Source organism: Oryx dammah, unplaced genomic scaffold (genome assembly GCF_014754425.2).
Source record: "Oryx dammah isolate SB20612 unplaced genomic scaffold, SCBI_Odam_1.1 HiC_scaffold_27, whole genome shotgun sequence".
In the NCBI taxonomy this organism is placed as follows: Eukaryota; Metazoa; Chordata; class Mammalia; order Artiodactyla; family Bovidae; genus Oryx; species Oryx dammah.
Genome location: NW_024070211.1, coordinates 47,833,105 through 47,859,256, shown reverse-complemented (window position 1 = coordinate 47,859,256; position 26,152 = coordinate 47,833,105). Strand labels below are relative to the sequence as shown.

The 26,152-nt window shown below is 39.3% G+C and overlaps 1 protein-coding gene and 1 non-coding gene across 2 annotated transcripts in view; one reads left to right on the top strand and one right to left on the bottom strand.

The window, feature by feature from the left end:
• The window catches only part of SATB2 (SATB homeobox 2), a 200,273-nt gene that overhangs the window by 96,529 nt on the left and 77,592 nt on the right, over nucleotides 1-26,152 (bottom strand). The window contains exons 4-6 of the mRNA XM_040228858.1: nucleotides 24,314-24,440; nucleotides 22,785-22,908; nucleotides 5,578-5,680 (exon numbers count right to left, since the gene is read on the bottom strand). Coding sequence (XP_040084792.1) covers nucleotides 5,578-5,680; nucleotides 22,785-22,908; nucleotides 24,314-24,440 — 354 coding nt within the window. The remainder of the gene's footprint in view (nucleotides 1-5,577; nucleotides 5,681-22,784; nucleotides 22,909-24,313; nucleotides 24,441-26,152) is intronic.
• On the top strand, nucleotides 18,076-18,146 carry TRNAC-GCA. The gene has a single exon. It is a non-coding gene; the product is annotated as a tRNA-Cys (tRNA).

The window sequence follows — 26,152 nt, the reverse complement described above, 5'->3', positions numbered from 1 at the left end:
GGATTTGATGTTGTCATTATTTTACGCGAGGTACACTACAGGCAGAGGGCAGACAAACTTCCTTGCCAAACACCTTAATTTAGATTCAAAACTGAAAGCAAATTTCTTTCATGACTCAGAAGAATTAGGTAGACGAAAGTTAAGTTACTTTGACCTCATCAGAGCTAAACAACAGCAGAGGGAGAAGTATCGGCAGTTGATTAAAGGCATTGTCCTGACCACCAAGGCTAAGCAAGGACTGCCTTATGGAACCAGGTCAGAGGACACTCATTTCTCTATTCAACTTTGAGGCGCCACTTTGTAAATGACACAATCATTTTTGGGTACAAGAGGTGCTTTAAATGTGGTAACATTATATCATTTCAGCTATAATGATCATAATTACTTATTTCTTTTAATCACAACCCACTTAACCACTTTAGTACAGAGGACTAGTTCAAGGAGTTTAATTTTCATTCAACATCTAATCTTTGTGTTTACTGAAACCCTTCACGGGCTTTGTTTACTGTCTGCTTGCTGGCCTGGACGTTTGATCTTGCAAGACTAGATCAGACAGGGTCAGATAAAATACTGATTACTAGAATAAACCAGGCTTGAGGAAGTAACACTGGTTTTTAAAAATCCTCATTTCTCCCAGCTTTTTAATATTTTGCAAAACAAGTTCAAATAAACAAATAAAATTAAGACAACTAGCAATTAGGGGTTCTTGAGCAATGATTGAGAAAAGGAAAGTGATGGGGATAATTTTGCTTTCTGGCCAAAGTATGGGGTTTGGTTAGGTCTGCTCACTCTAGTGGTATTATTTTATGACACAAACAATTTTGTGAGATCCACTAGATTTGTGTAAACTTTCAATGACCCCTTAATTCTTGTGACATATTAAATACTTGAGATTGACCTGACCAAAAATGATACTTCACTTTGCTTTTGGTGCCAGATGGAAAACATTTTAAATATAAAGTTATTTTTTTTAACTTATTAGTTTTTAATTAGGGAACATTTAAAATATATCATCCCTTCTTTGTTAACGTACTTTCTTATTCTTATAAGCTCCCCTGTGAAAGCAGATTGCCAGAATAACATAATTTCTAAAAGTATTCCACATAACTGCCATTTAGCTTCATAAAAATGATGGGACAAGTTTATATCTAAATAGATTTAATACATAAGATGACTTAGGTTAAAAAATTAAGTGTTTTAATAAAATGTGTAGCACTTAAGAAAGAAAAATTCATAGATAAATCTCATACAACCCCTAGAATTCTTGAAAATAATTAATAGCATGACTGTTTCTAAGTCCCTATGGATTAATCTTGTATCCAATACTAAGATTCCTACATAAACAACTGTTAATATTACTCTTTTTGTTTTGCTTTGTTTTTCCACAAAGTATACTTTTTTCCCCCTTAAACCTGGGAGTTTTTATGAGCTCTACATTGTAGAAACTAGGCCAGAAGCAATTATAGTATGAGATGAACAGCAATAAAAAAAAATGCCATCTAAACCAACCAACTATGCCATTCACCCACTTCCATTTTCTTCAGTATCAAAAACTCCTGGGGAGTAGGTTCATAGTTCTGATCTTTAAAACCATAGTATACAAACTGTCTCCCCATCTATCCTAAATTAACACTAATGTTAACTCAAATACGTCTGTGTCAACTATGATTGTCTTTGAAATTAAAGGAAAAAGGTAAACAGAATGTGCTTTGCTATGATCACTGAGCAAAATAAAGTTAACATGCTAAGCCAAACCAACTTAGGACATTTTAAAGAGTAAGTGTAAACGTTTAGCTATAATAACAACAAATTCAAAAAATGCACATTAAAATGTTTACTTCAAAATTTAGACAATTCTATTTGTATATAGTCTTCACATCTGTTTTTAATGATATCAAATTATTGATTATTCATTTTTCTCATATTTATTTAAGCATTAACTATAGAATTTGCAATCTGATCTTTTTTTTCAAATCCTTTCAGTAGACTTTTATTTTTGCCAGGTTTTAGTCATATTTACTTTGATCTTTCAAAGTATATAATTATTTTACTGTTTATTTACTTCTATGAGAAGAGAAAAAAATTTTGACCTACAAGATCTATATGTGGCAATTTGTAACAGAATCACATAGCTTATGTTTAGGAAATCATGGTTTTGATTAAGAAGCAACCATTTAGTTCCCACTGTTTTATTAAAACAGACATTAGAAGATAATAGGAAACATGTTTAACAATGCAGAGTGCATTTAGTTTGGGCCATCAGTAAGTTAGCGTCAGATTTTCTTCTACCCTGAGTATCAGTAATGAAACATGGAAGCTGGTAACTATGGGATGGACACAAGGAAGGGGTGGGGAGACAATAAAAGACTGATTTCTGAGTTCTGAGGAAGAGGAGGGCATGGCAAGCCACTCCAGCATTCTTGCCTGGAGAATCCCCATGGACAGAGGAGCATGGCGGGCTACAGTCTATGGGGTCACAAAGAGTTAGACACAACTGAGCGACTAAGCAAAGGAAGAGTCGCAAGCAGAATTCTGGTTTTGCTACTTTATTTCCAGGCTTGAAGTTCCAGGTTTGTTGTTTTTGTCTTGTTTTGTTTTTTCATTTTGAAAATGGATGGACACAAACAGAAATTTCACAAACAAAATCACTGCTTTCTCATGAGTAATGGATTCTACTAGATAGGAACCCCCACAGTGACATCTATTCATAGCATAAAGCTTCTATCAATGGAAATGTTCCTGTATAGGTCCAACACTTCCTTTTCTCTGAAGGTTGAAGGTTAATAAAATGCACTTCTCTGGAGTGTTTATTTTCTGCACACCATTCTACCTGTCATGAATTCTTTGTTTTTCCTCCCACTCCCTTGGTTGATGAATCAACACCACTTGAACTGTTTTACGGCAGCTTGTGTTTACTTCACACATACCTTAACCTTCCCTTTTCTCCTCCTACTGACACACACACATGCACACACACACACTTCTCAACAGCAATGACTAGCGCTATCTCTTTGAATAGCATGTGTACATAGTGTCTGGCCGCCTCTCCAGGTGTGGATCCTTGACCTCCTGAAACCGAGGTCTCAGTCTGCTTTTATGGCACTTAAAGAATTAACTGTGCATTTACTATCTTGAGGGGAAAAAATAGAGCTTGAAGAACTGAATCTCTAAGAAAGAAAAGAGAAAAGTAGAAGACGTGTTACTGTGTATGTGAACAGACATACACATACCACAGACTCACACACACACATTCTGCGGTGGCAATTCTGAGAACACTACAGTGAAATTTCCAGTCTTTCTGAATTTAGAATTATACTCCAGACTATTAAAAGAGTGCGTACACTCTCTTCCTTTCTCTTATAATAGCAAGTAAATGAGATCTAACAAATGACCTTGAAGCAGTATAATTCTTTTGATTTTTTTAGCCAAAGAGGATATTGTTCAAACACTTTAACAACCTGATTTTAAAGGAAAAACTTGGAGACAACACTTACAGAAAAGAAACACTTCCGAACTACACAATCATGTCTTAGAATGAGGAGTTATTCATCTTATCCTGTACAAGAGTTAATATTAGTAACATTCTAAAGCAAGTCCCCAAACCAGAAACTAGAAAGTCTAAAGAATTTTAGAATATGTTGAAAAGGAATGGATCTTGGTTGAATTTCCAGTGAACTTAATTTCTACTGGGTAGTTCAACCTCTTGACTTTCCTTACAAATTATATATTTAGCACAAAATGCTCTCATTCCTTTGAAATCAGAAATGTGCCACCAATGAAAATAAAGTTCTTCAAAAGGTAACCTTGTAAACAAACTCCCAAAAACAGCCAAGAGGCATTACTTTGATACTGTTTCCCTAGAGAAAACTTGCAGGGTAATAAAAACAAACAAATTCTTCTTTACTTTTACCTGTCCACCATAAATTGCCATTTAACCCTCTCCACAGGGGCAGTAAGCCTCTAGCAAGGCTCTGAATACCCAAATAAAGCGCAGCAGATGATGTCATAGTCACGCAAAACATGGACTAGAAGGACCCTCAAACACCAATCTGTTCTGCTCCCCCAAATCCCAATCTCCGCAGGGGCTGGTAGCATTTGAACTGAATAGCCTTTGAATTGGGGTGGGAAGAATGGAATTTTTCCAACATTGACAAATTTGCAAAGGCCAAATATGATTGATATATTTAAAGGACTGGATGGCCTAAATGGAATGCCATTTATTATATTGATGATAAGAGAACTGTATATTCAGTACCAGATATAATTCCATATATAACATATTACTGCTAGTAGAAGTACTACTATTAATAAACAACAACTAAAATACTGTAACAATGATTAAGAGATTACTTTGTGCCGGTATTAAGGTATTTAGTCCTTGTAGCTAGTTAGCGATTTACTTTTATTACTTCTAATTTTCAGATGAGGAAACTGATTCTTGGTAGAGTTAAATAATTTATCCAAACTCACACAGTTAGCAAACAGAAGACAAAGATCCGAATACAAATTCTCCTGACTACAGAGTCCCTTTGCTTTAACCACTATTTTGGAATTGTCTCCAAATAAACACATCAAAACTCCACTTCTGATCAAAGATTTCCTGATACCACACATTCCTTTCAGTTTGTTAATTGGTACTTAAACTATAAGTGCTAATTTAACCTAGAATGACTGCTTTTAAATTACATTAATAAATTAATGAAAATGATTTATTGCATTTTTAAAATAGACATGCCTGTCTAAAACATACCACTTCAAAATATTTTTAAAGATTTCAGCCTTCACATGCATCTCTTGTGAAAACTATAAACTTCATACATTATGCTAAGAATTTAGTTTTAATGCCATCTTAGTTTTAAAGGAGCCAATTTGGATCTCTTAATGAAAATATTAATGCTCACAGCAGCACTATTTACAACAGCCAAGACAAGGAAGCAACCTAAGTGTCCATCAATGAATGAACAGATAAAGATATGATATTTACATACAACAGAATATTATTACTCAGTCACAAAAAAAGAATGAAATATTGCCATTTGCAGCAACATGGATGGACCGAGAGATCACCATACTGAGTGAAGTCAGACAGAGAAAAACAAATATTATATGATATCATTTATTTTTTGCTGAATCTAAAAAAATAATAATAATACAAATGAACTTATTTACAAAACAGAAAAGACTCAGGGACTTAGAAAATAAATTTGTGGTTGGCAAAGGGGGAAGGGGAGATAAATTAGGAGCATGGAATTAACAGACAGACACTACTATATATAAAATAAATAACAAGGAGTCACTGTATAGTCCAAGGAACTATATTCAATATCTTTTTTCTAATAACCTAAAATGGAAAAGAATCTGGAAAAAAAAAAACTGAATCACTTTGCTGTATACCTGAAACTAACACAATATTGTAAATCAACTATATTTCACTTGTAAAATATCCTACCTTTAGAAAAAAAATTATATAAATTTTTTATTAAAAATTTATATCTAAATAAGCAGAAATTCCCAAGAGTCAACAATTCCTTGACCTAAAAATCTGAAAATCAGCTTCAAAAATATAAGCCAATTTACCTTTAATCTTCTTGTACTTTTTATACCATCTCCCAAACTCCTGGCACTTGGTTGCTGACACGTTGGCATAATATGTGCTATTTACAATGGATGAAATCATACTCTGCAAAGGAAAAAAAAAGTTATTTTTGATATGAGTATTCCTTTTTAGGGACAAGAAAGAGGACATTATAGTCTATACCAATCTCCTTTGTCTTTTAAGTTTGAAGAAGTCATTCTCCTACAAACTAAACTATTAAACACAATTACCAAAATTTACCAGCCCTTTAACCTATAGATGACAGTGCTTTCTCCAAAAAAACAACCGGGGGACAATGTCAAAAAGAGGGGACAGGACATGTAGATTGACTGCAAAGGCAAAGAACAGTTGTGATTTAGGAACCCCAGCAAAAGGTGAGATCAGATGCTCCTGCATCTGTAATCCAAATAATGCCTTTCAAATATTTCTGTTCAGCTTCCAACTGCAACAAGCTTACACAGCCAAGAATCTGAGAACATCCGTGCTACACACTGCAGAACAACATTTAGGGAAATAAGTTAAATTAATATAATTTATAGAAACGTGTGATTAGCACTTGTGTGAAAATTCACCAAATGAAAAAATTAACAGTGCTATTTTAGAGCAGGAGAAACTAAACATAACACTTGTACTGTGTTTCAACCAAAAATGCATCAAAATTTCTGAGTGCTAAAGTACCTGATTCCTTCTTGCTCTTCATACTCCTTTCTCTCCTCAGCTCAACGCCTTAGCTGATTTGTTTGAAATTGCAGTTAAAAGGAAAGAGAAGGGGAACGTAACCTGACTCACCACTGAAAAATTAAGAATTACAGCTGCATGTGTGTGCTCAGTCGCAAAGCTGTGTCTGACTTTTTGTGACCCCATGGACTGTAGCCCACCAGCCTCCTCTCTCCATGGGATTTTCCAGGCAAGAATACTGGAGTGGGTTGCCATTTCCTTCTCTAGGGGATCTTCCTGACCCAGGACTCAAACCCGTGTCTCCTGCATTGGCAGGACACTTCTTAACCACCGAGCCGCCAGGGAAGCCCTATAACTGCACACCTTGAATTAAATTCCATACAGAGATACGTTTCCAGTCAATATGGCATGCTTGGACCAACATTCGCAGCAGACGTTCACTTATACCTGAACGACTATGACAGTATATGTGTATGTTTTGCACACAGGTTTTATTTCTGCAAATTCTGTCGAAATGCAAATGGACACAAACAAGTCAGGAGATCCAAATGACCTATGTAAGGCTTTATATCCTGCCTTGAAATCTCATCTTTCTTACAAAAGGTTTCCCCAGATATGAAGCAGTTGAAGGAAATCTTAGAACTTCTAATGGCATTTTGACAAAGTAGTCAAGATAAAAAGGATAACAATAAATCAAGGCATTGGCAACTTATTTACCAGAAAGTTCAAACACCAGTAGACAGTCCTGCATAGACTCCCATATAAGACAGTTTCCTCTCTGAGCTCACAGGCTCCCTCTTTTTTAATCACTACACAGTACTGATGAGGGGACTGGGGATTCCTAATTCAATTTACAGAAATCTCTTTGGTTCTTTCTATACAGCAGATGGCTGTCCTGCCTGCAGTTGCTGATTTCTAAATGACAATTCTGTTCTCTATCGGGAGACAGTAAAGAGAACTCTCTTAATCTGAGGCTCTGAACACAGCCCTGGAAACACAAAGAGCTAGTAACACCTGAGTGTATCACAGAACTTCCGAGCCTTGCATGCTACTTTAGAGGATCAACGGAACCCTAATCTTCCTGAGGCAGGGTTTTACTTTGTGTCTTATTAACAAGGAGTATAGAAGTCTCTTGGCTAGCTGGGCTAGTTCCTTCCCTCTCTGGGCTGAGCTTTCCTCTCTATCCCAGTCTGTGAGACCCTTGAGGACAGTGACTATGTCTCTTTTTTCTTCTCCCTTGTGCCTAACACAGCTCTGATGTGGGATATCTGAGGCACCAAAATGTAACAGATGAAAAGGGACAAAGATGAAATTTTAAAACGCCAAACTGAAATGTCATAATAATGAAAAATTTAACATGAAAGCAGTCTAATAACAGATGCACCAGCCGCTCTAGTGTATGTGAATAATTACAGATGTACTTGTCATCTTTCTTTGTGGTTTGTATGAATCTTACCCTCTGGAAAGACATAAGATATATAGCTATGGCAGTAGTCAGAGCTAAACCTTCTATTGCAAAGTGTCCTAGAAAGCTGATTAAAATGGAAAGTGTTTTAAGTCCTGCCTGGAGCTTCCCCTCAACTCTCCCTGGCCCATAACACCAGGAAACAAACCCATATCACTCTGGTCCCAAATAATCCACATTTCTCCCACTCCTTGGCCTCCCTACTTTGTCGTTATTTCAGATCCATCTTCATTAACACTCTTGTCTTAGTGGCTAGTGTCAATCTATTTGGCTGAGAGGAGATAACCCACGTCCAAAGTCAGGAGCAGCAGCTGTGCTTTGCAGGAGCAGCCATGAAGAGATACCCCATGTCCAAGCTAAGAGAAAGGCCATTAAGAAAGTAGGCACTCAGAGAGGGCATCAAAGGGCAGACAGACTGAAACCACAATCACAGAAAACTAGTCAATCTGATCACATAGACCAAGCCTTGTCTAACTCAATGAAACTAAGGCATGCCGTCTAGGGCCACCCAAGACAGATGGGTCAAGGTGGAGAGTTCTGACAAAATGTGGTCCACTGGAAAAGGGAATGGCAAACCACTTCAATATTTTTGCCTTGAGAACCCCATGAACAGTATGAAAAGGTGAAAGATAGGACACAGGACACTGAAAGATGAACTCCCCAGGTCAGTTAGGTGCCCAATATGCTACTAGAGATCAATGGAGAAATAACTCCAGAAAGAATGAAGGGACGGAGCCAAAGCAAAAACACCACCCAGTTGTGGATGTGACTGGTGATAGAAGCAAGGTCCAATGCTATAAAGAGCAATATTGCATAGGAACCTGGAATGTCAGGTCCATGAATCAAGGCAAACTGGAAGCGGTCAAACAGGAGATGGTAAGAGTGAACGTCGACATTCTAGGAATCGGTGAACTAAAATGGACTGGAATGGGTGAATTTAACTCAGATGACCATTATTTCTACTACTGTAGGCAGGAATCCCTTAGAAGAAATGGCGTAACCATCACGGTCAACAAAAGAGTCCAAAATGCAGTACTTGGATGCAATCTCAAAAACGATAGAATGATCTCTGTTCGTTTCCAGGCAAACCATTCAATACCATAGTAATCCAAGTCTATGCCCCAACCACTAACACTGAAGAAGCTGAAGTGGAACGGTTCTATGAAGACCTACAAGACCTTTTAGAACTAACACCCAAAAAAGATGTCCTTTCCATTATAGGGGACTGGAATGCAAAAGTAGGAAGTCAAGAAACACCTGGAGTAATAGGCAAATTTGGCCTTGGAGTACAGAATGAAGCAGGGCAAAGGCTAATAGAGTTTTGCCAAGAGAACGCACTGGTCATAGCAAACACCCTCTTCCAACAACACAAGAGAAGACTCTACACGTGGACATCACCAGATGGCCAACACCAAAATCAGACTGATCATATTCTTTGCAGACAAAAATGGAGAAGCTCTATACAGTCAGGACAAGACCAGGAGCTGACTCTATCATGAACTCCTTATTACCAAATTCAGACTTAAATTGAAGAAAGTGGGGAAAACCACTAGACCGTTCAAGTATGACCTAAATCAAATCTCTTATGATTATACAGTGAAAATGAGAAATAGATTTAAGGGTCTAGATCTGATAGACAGAGTGCCTGAGAAACTATGGGTGGGGTTTTTGACATTGTACAGGAGACAGGGAGTAGACCATCCCCTAGAAAAAGAAATGCAAAAAAGCAAAATGGCTACCTGAGGAGGCCTTACAAATAGCTGTGAAAAGAAGAGAAGTGAAAAGCAAAGGAGAAAAGGAAAGATATACCCATTTGAATGCACAGTTCCAAAGAATAGTAAGGAGAGATAAGAAAGCCATCCTCAGTGATCAGTACAAAGAAATAGAGGAAAATAATAGAATGAGAAAGACTAGAGATCTCTTCAAGAAAATTAGAGATATCAAGGGAACATTTCATGCAAAGATGGGCTCAATAAAGGACACAAATGGTATGGACCTAACAGAAGCAGAAAATATTAAGAAGAGGTGGCAAGAATACACAGAAGAACTGTACAAGAAAGATCTTCACGACCCAGATAAACACAATAGTGTGATCACTCACCTAGAGCCAAACATCCTGGAATGTGAAGTCAAGTGGGCCTTAGAAAGCATCACTACAAACAAAGTTAGTGGAGGTGATGGAATTCCAGTTGAGCTATTTCAAATCCTAAAAGATGATGCTGTGAAAGTGCTGCACTCAATATAGCAGCAAATTTGGAAAACTCAGCAGTGTCCATGGGACTGGAAAAGGTCAGTTTTCATCCCAGTCCCAAAGAAAGGCAATGCCAAAGAATGCCCAAACTACCACACAATTGCACTCATATCACACACTAGTAAAGTAATGCTCAAAATTCTCCAAGCCAGGCTTCAGCAATACGTGAACCATGAACTTCCAGATGTTCAACCTGGTTTTAGAAAAGGCAGAGGAACCAGAGATCAAATTGCCAACATCCACTGGATCACTGAAAAAGCAAGAGAGTTCCAGAAAAACATCTATGTCTGCTTTATTGACTATGCCAAAGCCTTTGACTGTATGGATCACAAGAAACTGTGGAAAATTCTGAAAGAGATGGGAATACCAGACCACCTGACCTGCCTCTTGAAAAACCTATATGCAGGTCAGGAAGCAACAGTTAGAACTGGACATGGAACAACAGACTGGTTCCAAATAGGAAAAGGAGTACGTCAAGGCTGTATATTGTCAGCCTGCTTATTTAACTTCTATGCAGAGTACATCATGAGAAATGCTGGGCTGGAGGAAGCACAAGCTGCAATCAAGATTTCTAGGAGAAATATCAATAACCTCAGATATGCAGATGACACCATCCTTATGGCAGAAAGTGAACTAAAGAGCCTCTTGATGAACGTGAAAGAGGAGAGTGAAAAAGTTGGCTTAAAGCTCAACATTCAGAAAACTAAGGTCTTGGCATCTGGTCCCATCACTTCATGGCAAATAGATAGGGAAACAGTGGAAGCAATGTCTGACTCTATTTGGGGGGCTCCAAAATCACTGCAGATGGTGACTGCAGCCATGAAATTAATAGACACTTACTCCTTGGAAGGAAAGTTATGACCAACCCAGATAGCATATTCAAAAACAGAGATATTACTTGGCCAACAAAGGTCCATCTAGTCAAGACTATGGTTTTTTCAGTGGTCATGTATGGATGTGAGCTGGACTATAAGGAAAGCTGAGTGCTGAAGAATTGATACTTTTCAACTGTGGTGTTGGAGAAGACTCTTGAGAATCCCTTGGACTGCAAGGAGATCCAACCAGTCTATCCTAAAGGAGACCAGTCCTGAGTGTTCATTGGAAGGACTGATGTTGAAGATGAAACTCCAATACTTTGGCCACCTGATGTGAAGAACTGACTAATTGGAAAAGACTTTGATGCTGAGAAAGACTGAGTGTGGGAGAAGGGGACAACAGAGGATGAGATGGTTTGATGGTATCACTGACTCAATGGACATGAGTTTGGGTGAACTTTGGGAGTTGGTGATGGACAGGGAGTCCTGGTGTGCTGCAGTCCATAGGGTCACAAAGAGTTGGACACAACTAAGCAACTGAACTGAACTGATGTCACAAGAAAATGAATATCAGGGCTTTTATTGGCTTCATCAAAGATGGTCTTATACTGGGGTTGGGCTCACACTCATTTAAAAAGCAGGAGTTGGCAAATGTGGTATATAACTTAGTGGAATACTACTCAGTCATAACAAAGCATTAAATCCTCTCATTGGCAAAAATGTGAATGGACCTTGCAGGTATTATGTTAAGTGAAATAAACAAGAGAAACACAAATGCTGTATAATTTCACTCATATGGAATCTAAAAATTAAAACAAACTCAGAGATACAGATATCAGATTAGTGGTTACCAGAGAGGAAGGGAGTTGCAGGGTGGGTGAAACTGGTGAAGCTCAACTGTACGGTAATGGATGGTAATTAGACCTGTGGCAGTGATCACTGTGAGGAGTACACAGATGTCAAATAGTAAATTCTGCACATCTGTAACATATACTAAAATAATAATAATAATTAAAAGATAATAGAAAAAAAAAAAGGAGTTGGCTACCCTGAGATTCAGTCAGGCTTGTTCTCTTCCCTGTATCATTATGAGTTTCCAGCTCTACAAACCACAGAACAAAAAATAGGTTTAAGCTAGGAACTGAGTAAAGGAACTGGGTAGTAAATAAAAACAATTTCCTATATAATGAGAAACTTTAGTCACCAGAAAAGTCTCTTCAAATTTGTGGCACCTTTTATTCATATTAATTCTATGCAGTTCTTTACATTTAGTTGACACTTAAAGTAGCTCTACTGATACAAATCTTTATAATTCAACCCGAGAAAGCTTTAAAAATAGAAGAGGTATTTCTTGGGAATATTGTAGATGAAAGATCATGTTATGTCTTATTAGTCCAGTTTCTTATAAATATTCTATAACCCTAAATTAGACTGCTATATTCTCATTGCCTTTGTCTGAATCACTAAACCTCACTGGAATACTCTAGACACATACTACAAGGTCATCTTAATGTTTATTGGTGTCAATTTATATTTAAAACATCAAAACAATTTATTATAAACAAAATTGAAAGGGGATAATGTAGAGCAAGCACATGATGACTTTTACTTTACAAGGAAGAGTGTTCTCCAGCAGAACTGGGGCACAGAGAATTTTTATTTACCACATTTCATCATACAGTCATGCCCCAGTATACATGGGTTCTGCATCCAGGCATCCATACTATAGATTGAAAATATTGGGAAAAAAATTCCAGAATGTTCCAAAAAGCAAAACTTGAATTTCCTGTGGATACTGCAGCACATGCAGTGTGCAACTATGAACATAACATTTAATCTAGAGATGACTTAAAGGATATAGGAGCATGTGCACTGGGTATATGCAAACACGACGTTATTTTATACATGTTACTTAAAGATCTGAGAACCTGGCTATCTGCAAGGGGGTCCTAGGATACCAAGGGATGACACTACTTTAATAGCACCGAAATTGAGATGCATCTTACAATCAACAGCATCTTGGACCTGATGAGATACAGTTGCTGCAAAATGGGATGAGTAATGATTAAAATCTCTCCCACCTACCACCCTGCCAAAAAACATCTAATTTCCATTCACTGCTTTTAAAAATATGTATATAATTTTGTAGTCTACATTGCTCTTTTATGTTTTCCAATCATTTGAGAGCAACCATACAATTGGACTTTTAGAATACCCACATTTTTTTTGACAAATGAACAAGATCTGAGTCTACTTTTTCAATCCAGAATACAACCAACTTCTGAGTATTTATGTTAACATAAAGTGATACTGATATGTATAACCCAAAAGATATGTGTGCTGTTATTTTTAACACAAACTATGGGACTATGTTTTATTAAATATTAATATTTATAATTAAATAGAGGGCTTTCCTAGTAACTCAGTTGGTAAAGAAAACTGCCTGCAGTGCAGGTGACTACCTCCAATTCACGAGACCCAGGCTCAGTCCCTCGGTTGGGAATATTTCCTGGCAAAAGAAACAGCAACCCACTCCAGTATTCTTGCTTAGGAAATCCCATGGACAGAGAAGCATGGTAGATTACAGTCCATGGTGTTGCACAGAGTTGAACATGACTTAGCAACTAAAATCAAAATATAATTAAATATATGTAAATAGGATATAATTAAATAGACTAATATTAAATGTCCTGGAGAAGGAAATGGCAACACATCTCAGTATTCTTGCCTGGAGAATCCCATGGACAGAGGAGCCTGGTGGGCTACAGTCCATGCGGTCACAAAGAGTCAGACACTACTGAACGATTTCACTCACTGACTCAATATTAAATGACCAATAATAAACTGCCTTTGCATTTAATAAACATGCTTCACTTTGCATAGTGGGGGATTGTGAGACAGAAAGGAAGAAGACTTGTGTGATGGGCAACTGAGGCATCCCCCTCAGATACTTACTCACAACCATAAACAGCATATAGACAGTGATTGTAGACAGAGCTATTTATGAAAAATATTATGTACTGAAAAAAATAGGAAGGTTTAGCACATCTTCCTAACTACAGAAAAATTTTTGAAAGTTGTAGGCTTCTTTGTAACCAATCGTGAAATTTTAAATATAAAGAACATAGATGAGGGATTAAAATCCCTTATTTGCAGCCACTCTGGCACCTCTGCCACTTATATTTGGAAGTTATTTTTTAATAAAATAAGAGAACTCAAAATATACCAGAATTACTTACTGCAAAGTTTACTAACTAATTTGAAATTGCTCTAAGACAACTGTAAGAGAACATTATGGTATTATTATTAATGCTTATTATAGCTAAGTAGAAATTACACAACTAAGAAAAACAAATTTTCTTTTAGCTTCCTGAGACAAATTTTAAACTCACTTGTTTGTTTTTGACTATCCCAGAAAAGAGATGTCACCTATCATTTTAAGTATGGTTCCATTTTTCAGACTAAAGACCCAGAAACTCAGAATAAAGAAGCAGCTTGTTCAAAGTCAAATAGCAGCAGGGAAGAGCAAAGAGACACTACCACTAGGACACACTATTTCTTGGGAAATCTTCACCAGCATCTCCATCAGTGAACACAAGCCCAAAGTGGATACTGCAACCAGTTCTTTAGACAAAGCAAGAAACAAGGTGACAAAAATGAAACAAAAAGTTTCAGGCCTTTATATGAGCTAACTAAGGAATTAAGAATCAGAGGAAGTTAAGGGACCTAAAGGTAATTTAAAACTTAATAGGAAAAGCAAAACAGCAAACACAGGTTAAGATGATTTGTACATATACTGGGAAAGACAGAAATCTGAGCATTGCCTTTTCCTCCCTCCCAAAAAAGAAAGATAAAATAATTGGGTATTTTTCACCACTTTCCCTTTGGCTTAGTGAGATTAGTTTGAACAGCAACGTTATACTAAGAGTAGCTAAGCTGCAGATACATAATACACTCACTGTTAAAAAGAACATTTTAAAACCAAAGTGAATGGTTACATGTTCCGCTGCTGAGAATGCATGCCACGTCAGAGCAAGAAGTGGGGCGGAAGCTGGCATCTCAGGGTCATCCTTTCTACCTTTGCATAGAGGAAAGAGCACGATGCAGGCAATGAATAACATAGGCATTCTTTGCTTGTTTTTAGCCTTGTCATTATGTTTTGTGATATGCTAAATAACTGGTAAACATGAGATCATAATAATACTTCAATTAAGGATATGAAGTGAAAGTGTTAGTCACTCAGTCATGTCCAACTCTTTGCGATCTGATGGACTGTAGCCCACCAGACTCCTCTGTCCATGGGATTCTCCAGGCAAGAATGCTAGAATGGGTTGCCATTCGCTTCTCCAGGGGATCTTCCTGACCACGGGATTGAACCCGGGTCTCCTGTACTGCAGGTAGATTCTTTACTGTCTGAGCCACCAGGAAGGTACAGTATAGGGAAAAAATGACTTGGAGGAATTACTTTATCATGAAAAATTGTTATTTGTCAGCCTTCTAAAAGCTTCCCTGGTGGCTCAGATGGTAAAGCGTCTGTCTGCCTGTGAGGCGGGAGACCCAGGTTCGATCCCTGGGTGGGGAAGATCTCTTGGAGAAGGAAACGGCAAACCACTCCAATACTCTCGCCTGGAAAACTCCATGGACGGAGGAGCCTAGAAGGCTGTACAGTCCATGGGGTTGCAAAGGGTCGGACATGACTGAGCTACTTCACTTTCACTTTTGTCAGCCTTCTAACATCCTTTTCCATCACCATTTCTGAGTTATACTATCAGAATGGCAACTTCCTGTCATTCTAGTTGATAGAAATACTTCCTCTGGGCTGTGGAGTGTGACATGAGTCAATTCAAGAACTCCTCACCTAGAAGACTATGGAAGGGCTTGCTTGTACCCTCATCTGTGAGAGTGAAATATGGATACTAGCCTCTGAGGCTGGAAGGATTCAGAGAGAAGATCTGTGCAGAAGGCCTAACAGACAGGATATGGAGCCAGTGAATGTCAGCTTTCTTCCCTCCATGCAGTCATTTCTCAGACATCATCCCAGTCATCCGCTGGGAATTACTTTGAAGCTGTCATTTGTGCGTCCCCATCAACAAGATTCATGAGGTTGCACATGAACTAATACAACTTTGCATATAACTGAAAGGGACAGTCAATATCTGGTTAACACAGGACATACATGAATTTAAGATTAAATGAAACGGACAGTTGGCAACTGGTTAAGAGAATACCGATCCAAGCACTTGATCAGTCACTAGTCTATAGATGAGTGCATGATCTATCTGTTATTTTCTATTGACCCATTTGGCTATTTGATTTCATTGTCTGATTATTTTGGCACATTGCAATTTAAGTTGGTCCTTTAATGACCCCCCAAATCGGCAAGACGTGCTTAAAATTACACAAATCATTATCCTACAATCTATGTGTCTAAAAGACTACATAAACACCACCATAATACTATAACATTTTCACAGTTCAGTAACTTCTACCAGTCATCTTGTTCCTCAAATATTTGGCAATAAAACCTCAAATAGGGGCATGGGACAGAGCTGCTTTAAAAATATATCTATATGCTAAGTTAAATAAGCCAAGACAAAAGGACAAATATTCTATGATTCTACTTTTATGAGACATCTAGAATAAGTAAATTCATAGGGACAGAAAATAGAACAGAGGTAACCAGGGGCTGTTGGAAGAGAGAATAGGCAATTATTGCTTAATATTTATAGAATTTTCATCTGGAGTGATAAAAAGTTTGGAAAATAGATGGGGGTGGGGGGTTATGATTGTACAACATGTAAATGTAGTCAATGATACTGGATTATAAAATTATAAATTTAAAAATTGTTAAAATGATAAACTTCATGTTATATATTTTTTACCACATACATGAAAAAAGTTTTAAGCATGTGTAGTGTTGCAGAGATAATGTTAGGAAGGGAGGAGGGGGCATTTGCAAACTGTCCTTCCATCTGATCTTCTTAATAACCTATGAGATAGTTAAGGTGGGTACTGTTTAAAACCCTAAGGATCTGGGGTTTTGTCTTTTAACTTTTCCTTGAGTAAAAAATTAGTAAGCCACAGAAAGACATGTTCATAATGTTTTCAAATTGGAATAGTTAGAGACCATTTAATAAGGAAGACCTGCGCCGAAGAATTGATGCTCTTGAACTGTGGTGTTGGAGAAGATTCTTGAGAGTTCCTTGCACTGCAAGGAGATCCAACCAGTCCATTCTGAAGGAGATCAGCCCTGGGATTTCTTTGGAAGGAATGATGCTAAAACTGAAACTCCAGTACTTTGGCTACCTCATGCGAAGAGTTGACTCATTGGAAAAGACTCTGATGCTGGGAGGGATTGGGGCAGGAGGAGAAGGGGACGACAGAAGATGAGATGGCTGGATGGCATCATGGACTTGATGGACGTGAGTCTGAGTGAATTCCGGTAGATGGTGATGGACAGGGAGGCCTGGCGTGCTGCGATTCATGGGGTCGCAGAGTCGGACACGACTCAGCGACTGAACTGAACTGAGGCCTAAGGTACAGTAAATTAGGATGCTTGGGACAGACAATGGGACTGATGGAAGAGGCTGGAAGTGGTGACTCAGGAGGACATCAGAGGAAAAGGAAGAAGCTGTCAGCACTTAAACATATTTTGAAAGGTGAAATCAAAAATAAATACACAGACACACAAACATAACCTATACTTTCTAAGCATCTGGCCAGACAGAGAACAGCTAAATCACGACTTCCCTGTCTTTAAATATATATGCCTCAGCCTGCAATTGTTGCCCTATTATGGACTTTTCCACTCTTTCCTTCTGCCCTCAAGCCTGCTCTTTTGAAATGTAGATCACTGGGATATTCAAGAAAACATATACTAGCCACTGAATTATTCTTTTATGCAACTGCCAAACTTAAGTGAGGAAATACCTAAAATGGATTGACGTGGGGGTAATAAGGGAGAATTATTTCAAAACCAGTCTTTTACTCATGAACTGAGAATATTTTAAATAGCCCAATAATCTATCATTCTCCTGTGAAGTACTATTGGATGCTCCACTCTCTTCTTCCTAGGCTGAAAGCTTCGTTTCTTTCATCTTCACCACTATACCCCCAATCCTTTGTAAAGTACCCGACTCAACTGGGACTCCATTCAAGCTGGTAAAATACATTTTTAAATTACTGTTTCACCTTCTATAAACAAAAATTCATTCTTTTTAACACTACACAGGTTGAATAAAAATATATTCACCTATTCTATGGTACTACTTCCCTGGTGGCTCAATGGTAAAGCGTCTGCCTGCAATGCGGGAGACCCGGGTTCGAGCCCTGGTTTGGGAAGATCCCCTGGAGAAGGAAATGGCAATCCACTCCAGTACTATTGTCTGGAAAATCCCATGACAAAGGAGCCTGGCAGGCTGCAGTCTATGGGGTCGCAAAGAGTCGGACACGACTGAGCGACTTCACTTCACTTCACTTCATTCTATGGTAACCACCAAAAAAATGAGTGAGCTTATCTCCACACTGAAATTCAATCCAGCTATGCAATTTAAGTGAATAATCCGGAATGTTTCAGAGTAACAGCCATAGGATTAATGTAGACACGTATACTATGTGCCCTTGCTGGCTGAGAAGGACTACTCCAGTGATGTTTTCCAAAATCACACAACATACCAGAAGCCTAAATCAAATATCCCCCATATCTAAGCAATAGAAAAGAGCCTCCGTTTGATTGAAAACGTTCTGGGGGCATCAACCACCAAAATACTATATTCATTGTTTCTCATTCCAAACATTTTAGAGCCGCCAAAAACACTGTAAAAATAATAAAACTTTATATTTTATAAAACTTTTTTAAATATTTTAATTATTAAATTAATTAAACGCCTTAGAGCAGTGGCTCTCAACCAAGAATCATTTTCCTCCCTTCAAAGGACATTTGGCAATGTCGAGACATTTTGGCTGGCACTGAGTTGGGTGGGGAATGCTACTGGCATCTAGTAGGCAGAAGTCAAGGATGCTTCTAAACATCCTATAATACACAGGATCACAGGTCATTCCCCAATCACAAAGAATATCCAACCCAAAAGCTTAGTTGGGCCAAAGTTTAAAACTCATGCGTTAGAGTAACAACTACATTCAAGATACTCTTTGTGCTGAATGCTGAGAACTCTGAGATAAAAGATAAGAGATGGCTTCTGCTATTGTGAGGCAGTCCATTAAGTGATGAGAACGGGCAGATAACATTGACAGCAGGTTGCGATAAGTGCTCTGACAGGGGTGTGTCCAAAAGGTTACTAAAAGCAGAAGCAACTACTTTAATCAGAAGGTCAGGGTTCTTCACCAGAAGTGACTTCCCAGATGATATTTGAAGGATTTCATCAAGCAGAAGAGAGTAGGGCATGCTAGCCAAGAGAAATCACACAGCAAAAGCAAAGCAGCGCCACACTGAAGGACTCCAAGGTCACCAGCATTGTGCACAGGGGCCACCAAAGCCAGAGATTAACATGGCACATCTCCCTTGAGGACTAGTCTCATGCAGACAGGGGAGGTTAGTCATTGAACAGGTAAAGAGGTTTCTACGCAAATTTTAAAAATATCAAAAACATAGGTGCATGGAGCAGAGGAAATGCTAAGGGGAGTAGTTAGATTGTTCCCACCCTTGGGAACATTTTGGTGAAGTCTGAGCAATGTTAAATGTTTCAGTTGCATACTTTTGGAGCACTGAGCAGATGTAGGTAGAGGGAGGAAGGTGACGGATAGAAATCAGGCTAGTGTCTGTCATCTTCACAGTATACACAGGCTATTCCGTCTGTTCTTCCTATAGGCTGAGCAGGGGGAGCCGCTGGAGGCTTATAGACAAGGAAATGATACAATGTTAGTGTTGGAGAAGCAGGTGCCAGAAGAAAGATTATGACGCAGGATGACTGAAAATGTTTCACAAGAGAGGTGATGAAAGTCTAAACAAGGCAATGGGACAAAGGAGGAAGACTTTAATAAGGAGGTGGCAGAACCCATAGTATCTACTATGAGAGTGACAGACAAGAAACTTGCGGTTGGGCAACTCGGTGGGCAAGCAATGTGCGGAGAAAATGGGGGAGCAAAAGCACTTTTACAGCAAGGGTAAAGATGTTCTCATTCGAAGCTCAAGACAACCCTGCAAATTACACGACACATGTGGACACCATCATGCCCAGTTTACAGACGAGTTTAATGAGGCTCTGAGAGTGGACAGGCTTGCCCCAGATCACAAAAGAGCTGAGATTCAAGAAGTCCCTGGTAGTCCAATAATTAGGACATGGTCCTTTCACTGCCCAGGGCCCAGGTTCAATCCCACAAGCCACACGGCTCAGCCAGGAAAAAGAGAGAGAGGAAGAGACTAGAGCTCAGGGCTCTCAGCTCCTCATGTGGGTTCCTTCCATGCAGGCTGTCTCTCTAGTCACATCTTACAGCTATAACCAAACCAAATAATCACAACAGATCAATACTGACCAAATTCCTGCAGGCCTCAAAAACCCTGGATAAAATTCCCAATTGGTGATATTAAGTTAGGAGCTTGTCTACTTCCAGGCAAAAGCCCAATTTGACTTTTAAGTAAATCCAAGAGAAAATTAACTGTGACTAACTGAATTTAAGACAAACGACTGAATTGTTTTTCTAAATTGTTCTTTATCCAGTCCCTATATGTGATCAGAATAATTCAAAATATATATATTTTAGAACTTCGTAAGTAATCACATTGGAATAAATAAAAATTCTAGCAACAAGCTTTAATTCTATGTACATCCTCTGGAGGAGGAAATAGCAACCCACTCCAGTATTGTTGCCTGAAAAATCCCATAGACAGAGGAGCCTAGTGTGACTCCAAAAGGTCACAAAGAGTTAGATAAAACATACCAACAGGGAGGTATTGAAATGGCCTACGAAAGCTATAAGCACAGAGCAGGGACATGATTGATGGTCAAGAAACACTGGTGTCCCTTTCCATCTACCAATCACTCAGCTGCATGCTGTGTTGATTTTTTTGGAATCAAAGATATTAATAGCAGGCTTTGTCTCAGAGGATCTATTCCAAAACACTCTCCAAGACACATATAAAAAATATGCAATTCACACCAACAATATCATGTCTCAATAATAACAGCTGGTACTATTTATGGAGTATCATTGTATGCCAGTACTAGGCCAAGAATTTATGTGATTTATCTCATTACTCCTCATTATATGACTTAGAACTATTACTCTCCTGGTTTTACTTACAAAGAAATAGATAAGGTCACAGAGGCTTGTAAGCCAAGACCTGAAGCCAGATCTGACTGATTCTCAATGCAGAGTCTTAACCAATAGGCTTCCTACTTCCCCCAAAGACTGTTATCCTAGAACATAGCTCAGGACATATCAAGTTTCCATGGTTCTTGTTATCATCCCTTGAACTTGACAGACATGCAGTCAGCCTACTGTCTTAAATCAAGTGTAGCAACTCACACCAGAAAATGGATTTCCATTCATAGCTTTAAATAATGTCAACCTGAGTTCACTTCACAGCTGTTCTAAGCCACTACCTATAGCCACTAAAACATCTTATCATTAGAAAAAGTGGTGCCCTCACCCATAAACACAAACAGTAACAGAAGCCCTTCCTCTGCATTCCTCCCTTTCATCCTCCCGATCTCTTACTTTTGTGACTTGTTATAGCTTATGATCTGGAGAAGGTGATGGCACCCCACTCCAGTACTCTTGCCTGGAAAATCCCATGGACGGAGGAGCCTGGTAGGCTGCAGTCCATGGGTTCACGAAGAGCTGGACACTGACTGAGTGACTTCACTTTCACTTTTCACTTTCATGCATTGGAGAAGGAAATGGCAACCCACTCCAGTGTTCTTGCCTGGATAATCCCAGAGACGGGGGAGCCTGGTGGGCTGCCGTCTATGGGGTCGCACAGAGTCGACCCAACTGAAGTAACTTAGCAGCAGCAGCAGCATAGCTTATGATCAGTTCATTAAAGAAAGAGTACCACTTTTTCTCACAATGCATTTTTACATGCTGAACTCACCACAAAATCTCTATAGAACATATATGATGCAAAGATCATCTCTCTCTGCTAGACCCAGAAAAGGCTCAATAAACAAATATAAACAAATTAAGATGTATTTGGCATGGCTGACCCATTTCATTGACCAAGAAATGCAATTTGGAGCCTGAACTTTGGCAAGGGAAGTCTCAACTGGAGTTGCAATTAACCAGCTGAATAAGGTAATGCAGGTAAAGTGCCTCTGAGCCTTGTTTTCTTGATCTATAAAATAGAAATATTGATACACACCTCCTATGACATGTATGAGAAGTTAAAGAATGAGTGTAAAATGTTTTAATGTGACTCCTCCTACATCAGAGCTCTAGTAAGTGATAAGTTCTCCTCTACAACAAAAAGCATCACAATCTCCATATTTTTGCCCACCTAAGATGTAGTGTCACCTCCTAGGGGATCTTCCCAACCCAGGGATCAAACCCAGGTCTCCTGCATTGCAGGCAGATTTTTTACTGTCTGAGCCACCAGGGAAGCCCAAGAATACTGGAATGGATAGCCCATCCCTTCTCCAGGGGAACTTCCTGACCCAGAAATCAAACTGGGGTCTCCTGCATTGCAAGCAGATTCTTTACCAGCTGAGCCACCAGAGACTCATTGCAAAAGTTCCTGATGCTGGGAAAGACTGAGGGCAGAAGAAGAAGAGGGCATCAGAGGATGAGAAGGCTGGACAGCATCACCGATGCAATGGACATGAACTTGGACAAACTCTGGGAGATGGTGAGGGACAGGGAGGCCTGGCGTGCTGCAGTCCATGGGATCACAAAGAGCTGGACACGACTGGGCAGCTGAACAACACGATGCAGTGTGAATATAAAGACAACTGTCTGAGCGGGAGTGCCCCTCCTGCTAGACAGCACACCCATGGCTACTTCATTTGTGCTGAAGACACTGACCTGGGAGAGAGGGCATTCTTTGGCTAATGTGCTCTGGTTCATCTCTTTAAGCAATTCCTTTAAGGCATTGCGGACCGTGGCATGGTTCCACTGCTCTGCAGGCAAGTCTTCCAACTTCGAACAACTGGAAAATAGAGGAAGAATGAATGACATGTAAACCCTAATAGTGCAGAGTACAGCAGTCACCCCCCCGTTCTGTAAAGCATAGGGAGAAGCGGCAAAGAACAGGGTCGAACCTGGGCTCGAAATGAGGGAAAGGGGATAAAACTCCTTCTCTAGGGCGTCAGCAGAGCCCATCGTGGCCTCTTTCAGTTGGCCATCACACTAGCCTGAGAAAAACAGTCATTTTGCAGATAAAGAAATGCCAATTTTTAAAAATATGATTTTTCCAACCTGCTGATAGAAATGGCAAGGCAGTGTGATTACAAACTTCTGCAATTTAAATTTAATTATTGGACATTCCGAAGGTTAAACGTAACATAAGCTTCATCAGATTTGAAGGCCTACTTTCACTTTCACCCTTAACCCTCACAGAACAATCTAGAGATGTTACTTACCTAACCAAAACCTAACTAAAGATATTAAAGTATTCCTAGACAAGGACAGGAATGGTAGGTCCCTATTAAAGTGCAAATTCTCTGAAAGGGGGTAAACTCAAAACCTAAGAAGGCAATGGCAACTCCATTGCCACTCCAGTACTCTTGCCTAGAAAATCCCATGGATGGAGGAACCTGGTAAGCTATAGTCCATGGGGTCGCTGAGGGTCGGACAAGACTGAGCAACTTCACTTTCACTTTTCACTTTCATGCATTGGAGAAGGAAATGGCAACCCACTCCAGTGTTCTTGCCTGGAGAATCCCAGGGACAGGGAGCCAGGTGGGCTGCCGTCTATGGGGCCGCACAGAGTCGGACACGACTGAAGTGACTTAGCAGCAGCAGAGGAGAGGACAATATAAGGGATATAACTTGCAGGTACTTTACAACACAAGGTATGGCAGAGACCCTCTTGATTCTTTAGCGGTATACTTTGTCTTGAGTGCTGTATCTGAAAAAAAGGAACCATTCCCAGAAGTTCTGCAGGCTACCAGAGAGGAAAGCAAAGTCCAGTGCCAGCGCCCTCTGGGTAAGTAGGCTACCCAGGCACCCAACTCACTCCTCAAACACAAGCCTGAAACAGCAGAGGTGTTGATTCTTCAAGTATTATGTACTAAGCATTTAACCAGAGGACTCATTAAATTAGGCGCTTTGGAAAGTGCCCCTTTACGGGCTGCAGATTTTTAATGATTTATCAAGCTCCCCCTAGGTTACCACTTCACTGCTTCTGAAAACAAAACATAAAACAGTTGGAATGTGGACTATAAAGATGCCTGGTGAAGGGCCCCCTTCCCCTCCTCTTTTTTTTTTTTCCTTTTCATTTCATCCGATGTCAAGAAATTAACAAAGACAGGATAAGCTGATCTCTGCAGCGAGTCTATGATCGACGGAGCAGCTCCGAGAGTAAGGAAGGGCAGATGTTCAGAGACACCCACCTTTGTAATTGGATTTTCAACGTCACGACGTGATAGACATCTTGCAGCATGTCGGCCACTGTCGCGTCGGGTGCATCTGTCACATAACTGAGGGGGAGAGGGTTCCACCTCCCCAGCTTGATTATTCCTGCACAGGGAAGAAAAACATAATAAACACATAGCTGCTATTTATTAAACCCTCTCGTTGTTTGTTCAATGTTAAGAAGGTCATCCAATAGCCAACATCCAAGGCCCACTCAGATATTTTACAACCCCGTGCAATAGCCTATTTCTCTCTGGCTGACAATTGAGTTAACTATACAGGAAGATGAGAATGAAAGGATGAGGTTTAATCACGGACAATCAGTTTTTTTTATGTTTTCCTGTTTCTTAAATTACTTAGAAAACCATACGGACACTTCCTTCCCCCAAAGTCTTATTTCACAGTCTAACTTAAGACTGATGCTAAATATACCGAACTGCTGATTTCATAGACAAAAAAAAAAAAAAAAAAGCAAGTCTTAAGTAAATATAAGATTCAGTTTTGAATTGTACAAGAAAATTCCTGTGTGTGGGCTCAGCACACACACAGTCACATCCTGGTTGTGGTGCGAACCCCAGTGTGAATAGCATTTGGAGCTGAAGAAGCAATGAGAATTCACTTCTAAATTCACGTTTCACCAGGCGGAGGGCTTGTGTTCCATAGCACAATGACTGACCACAGATCAGAAATAGCAGAGATGCCTTCAACTTCCTTTTTTTCCCCTTTGATAGTTCCTCAGCTTATTTTACAGTGACAGTGGTACCCTCCCCCTGTGCTACATATGGTAAACACTCAAGACAATGGAGACAATAAAAATCCTGGTCAGACCTGGACAGACTCACAGGACAGCTTCAGCAAGGCATGGTGAAAATGCTAGGCTAGTCACAAGATGGACCTTATCTGGAGCACAGGGCACCCATACACTGATAACAAAATATAAGGAGAAACTCATTGCACAAACAACACAGAGAAACAAACATTTTATTTGTACGCTACAAAAAAAATCCAAAGGCCCCCTAGATGTCAAAAACTGCCACACTCCCACACAGCTATGCTACAGTGATAGACGAGGAACAGCATTTTTATTTTTATTTTTGGCAACACAGGTGAGTTCCAGTTACACTGTTCTTTCAAAAAATATATTTTATCATCAAAGAGAGATAACACCTGTATACCCAAGTAAACCTTTAAAAGCTTCATAAGATGCTGCTTTATAGCTATGGGGCAAAATTCCAATAATAGGAAATGAACTTTCTGGTCAGGGCATGTCCTGTCCAAGATGAAATCAATGAATGCGCAATGCTTGACATAATGCTTGAAAACAGGGAATAAACAGAACAAAAATATTAAAATGATGCACTGTTTCAGTATTAAGATTTAACAATCTGGTGCTGAATATGCTGCAGTATAAATAGTGCCTGGACTCAGATCCAATAAAGTAACACAGCTCTCATTCATAGTACCGTATGTCTCCAGTTCTGGCTCCTTAAGTCATATTTCACTTGCCAAGAAAAGCTGTTTTCTTGTGGGGATAGTTTTCCTAACATTCTCTCTCATGACAATGAAAAGTGCACAGCACACAGCAAGGAGTAGTCATGAAATGAACATCCAGCGCCCACTGGGCAGCCATCCGCAGAGGCCCGGTCTGCTCCCTTGCTTTCTCTACTGCTCCTGACTTCTGAAAGTACTAAAAAGATACCATGGGACCTGACCAACATAGTTCCTTTTTTTAAAAAAAAACCACTCCACAGTTTTAAATTCCCTTTAAAAATCCATTATCGTGAGAGCGCATAAGTTGAGTATAACCTGTGTGTACA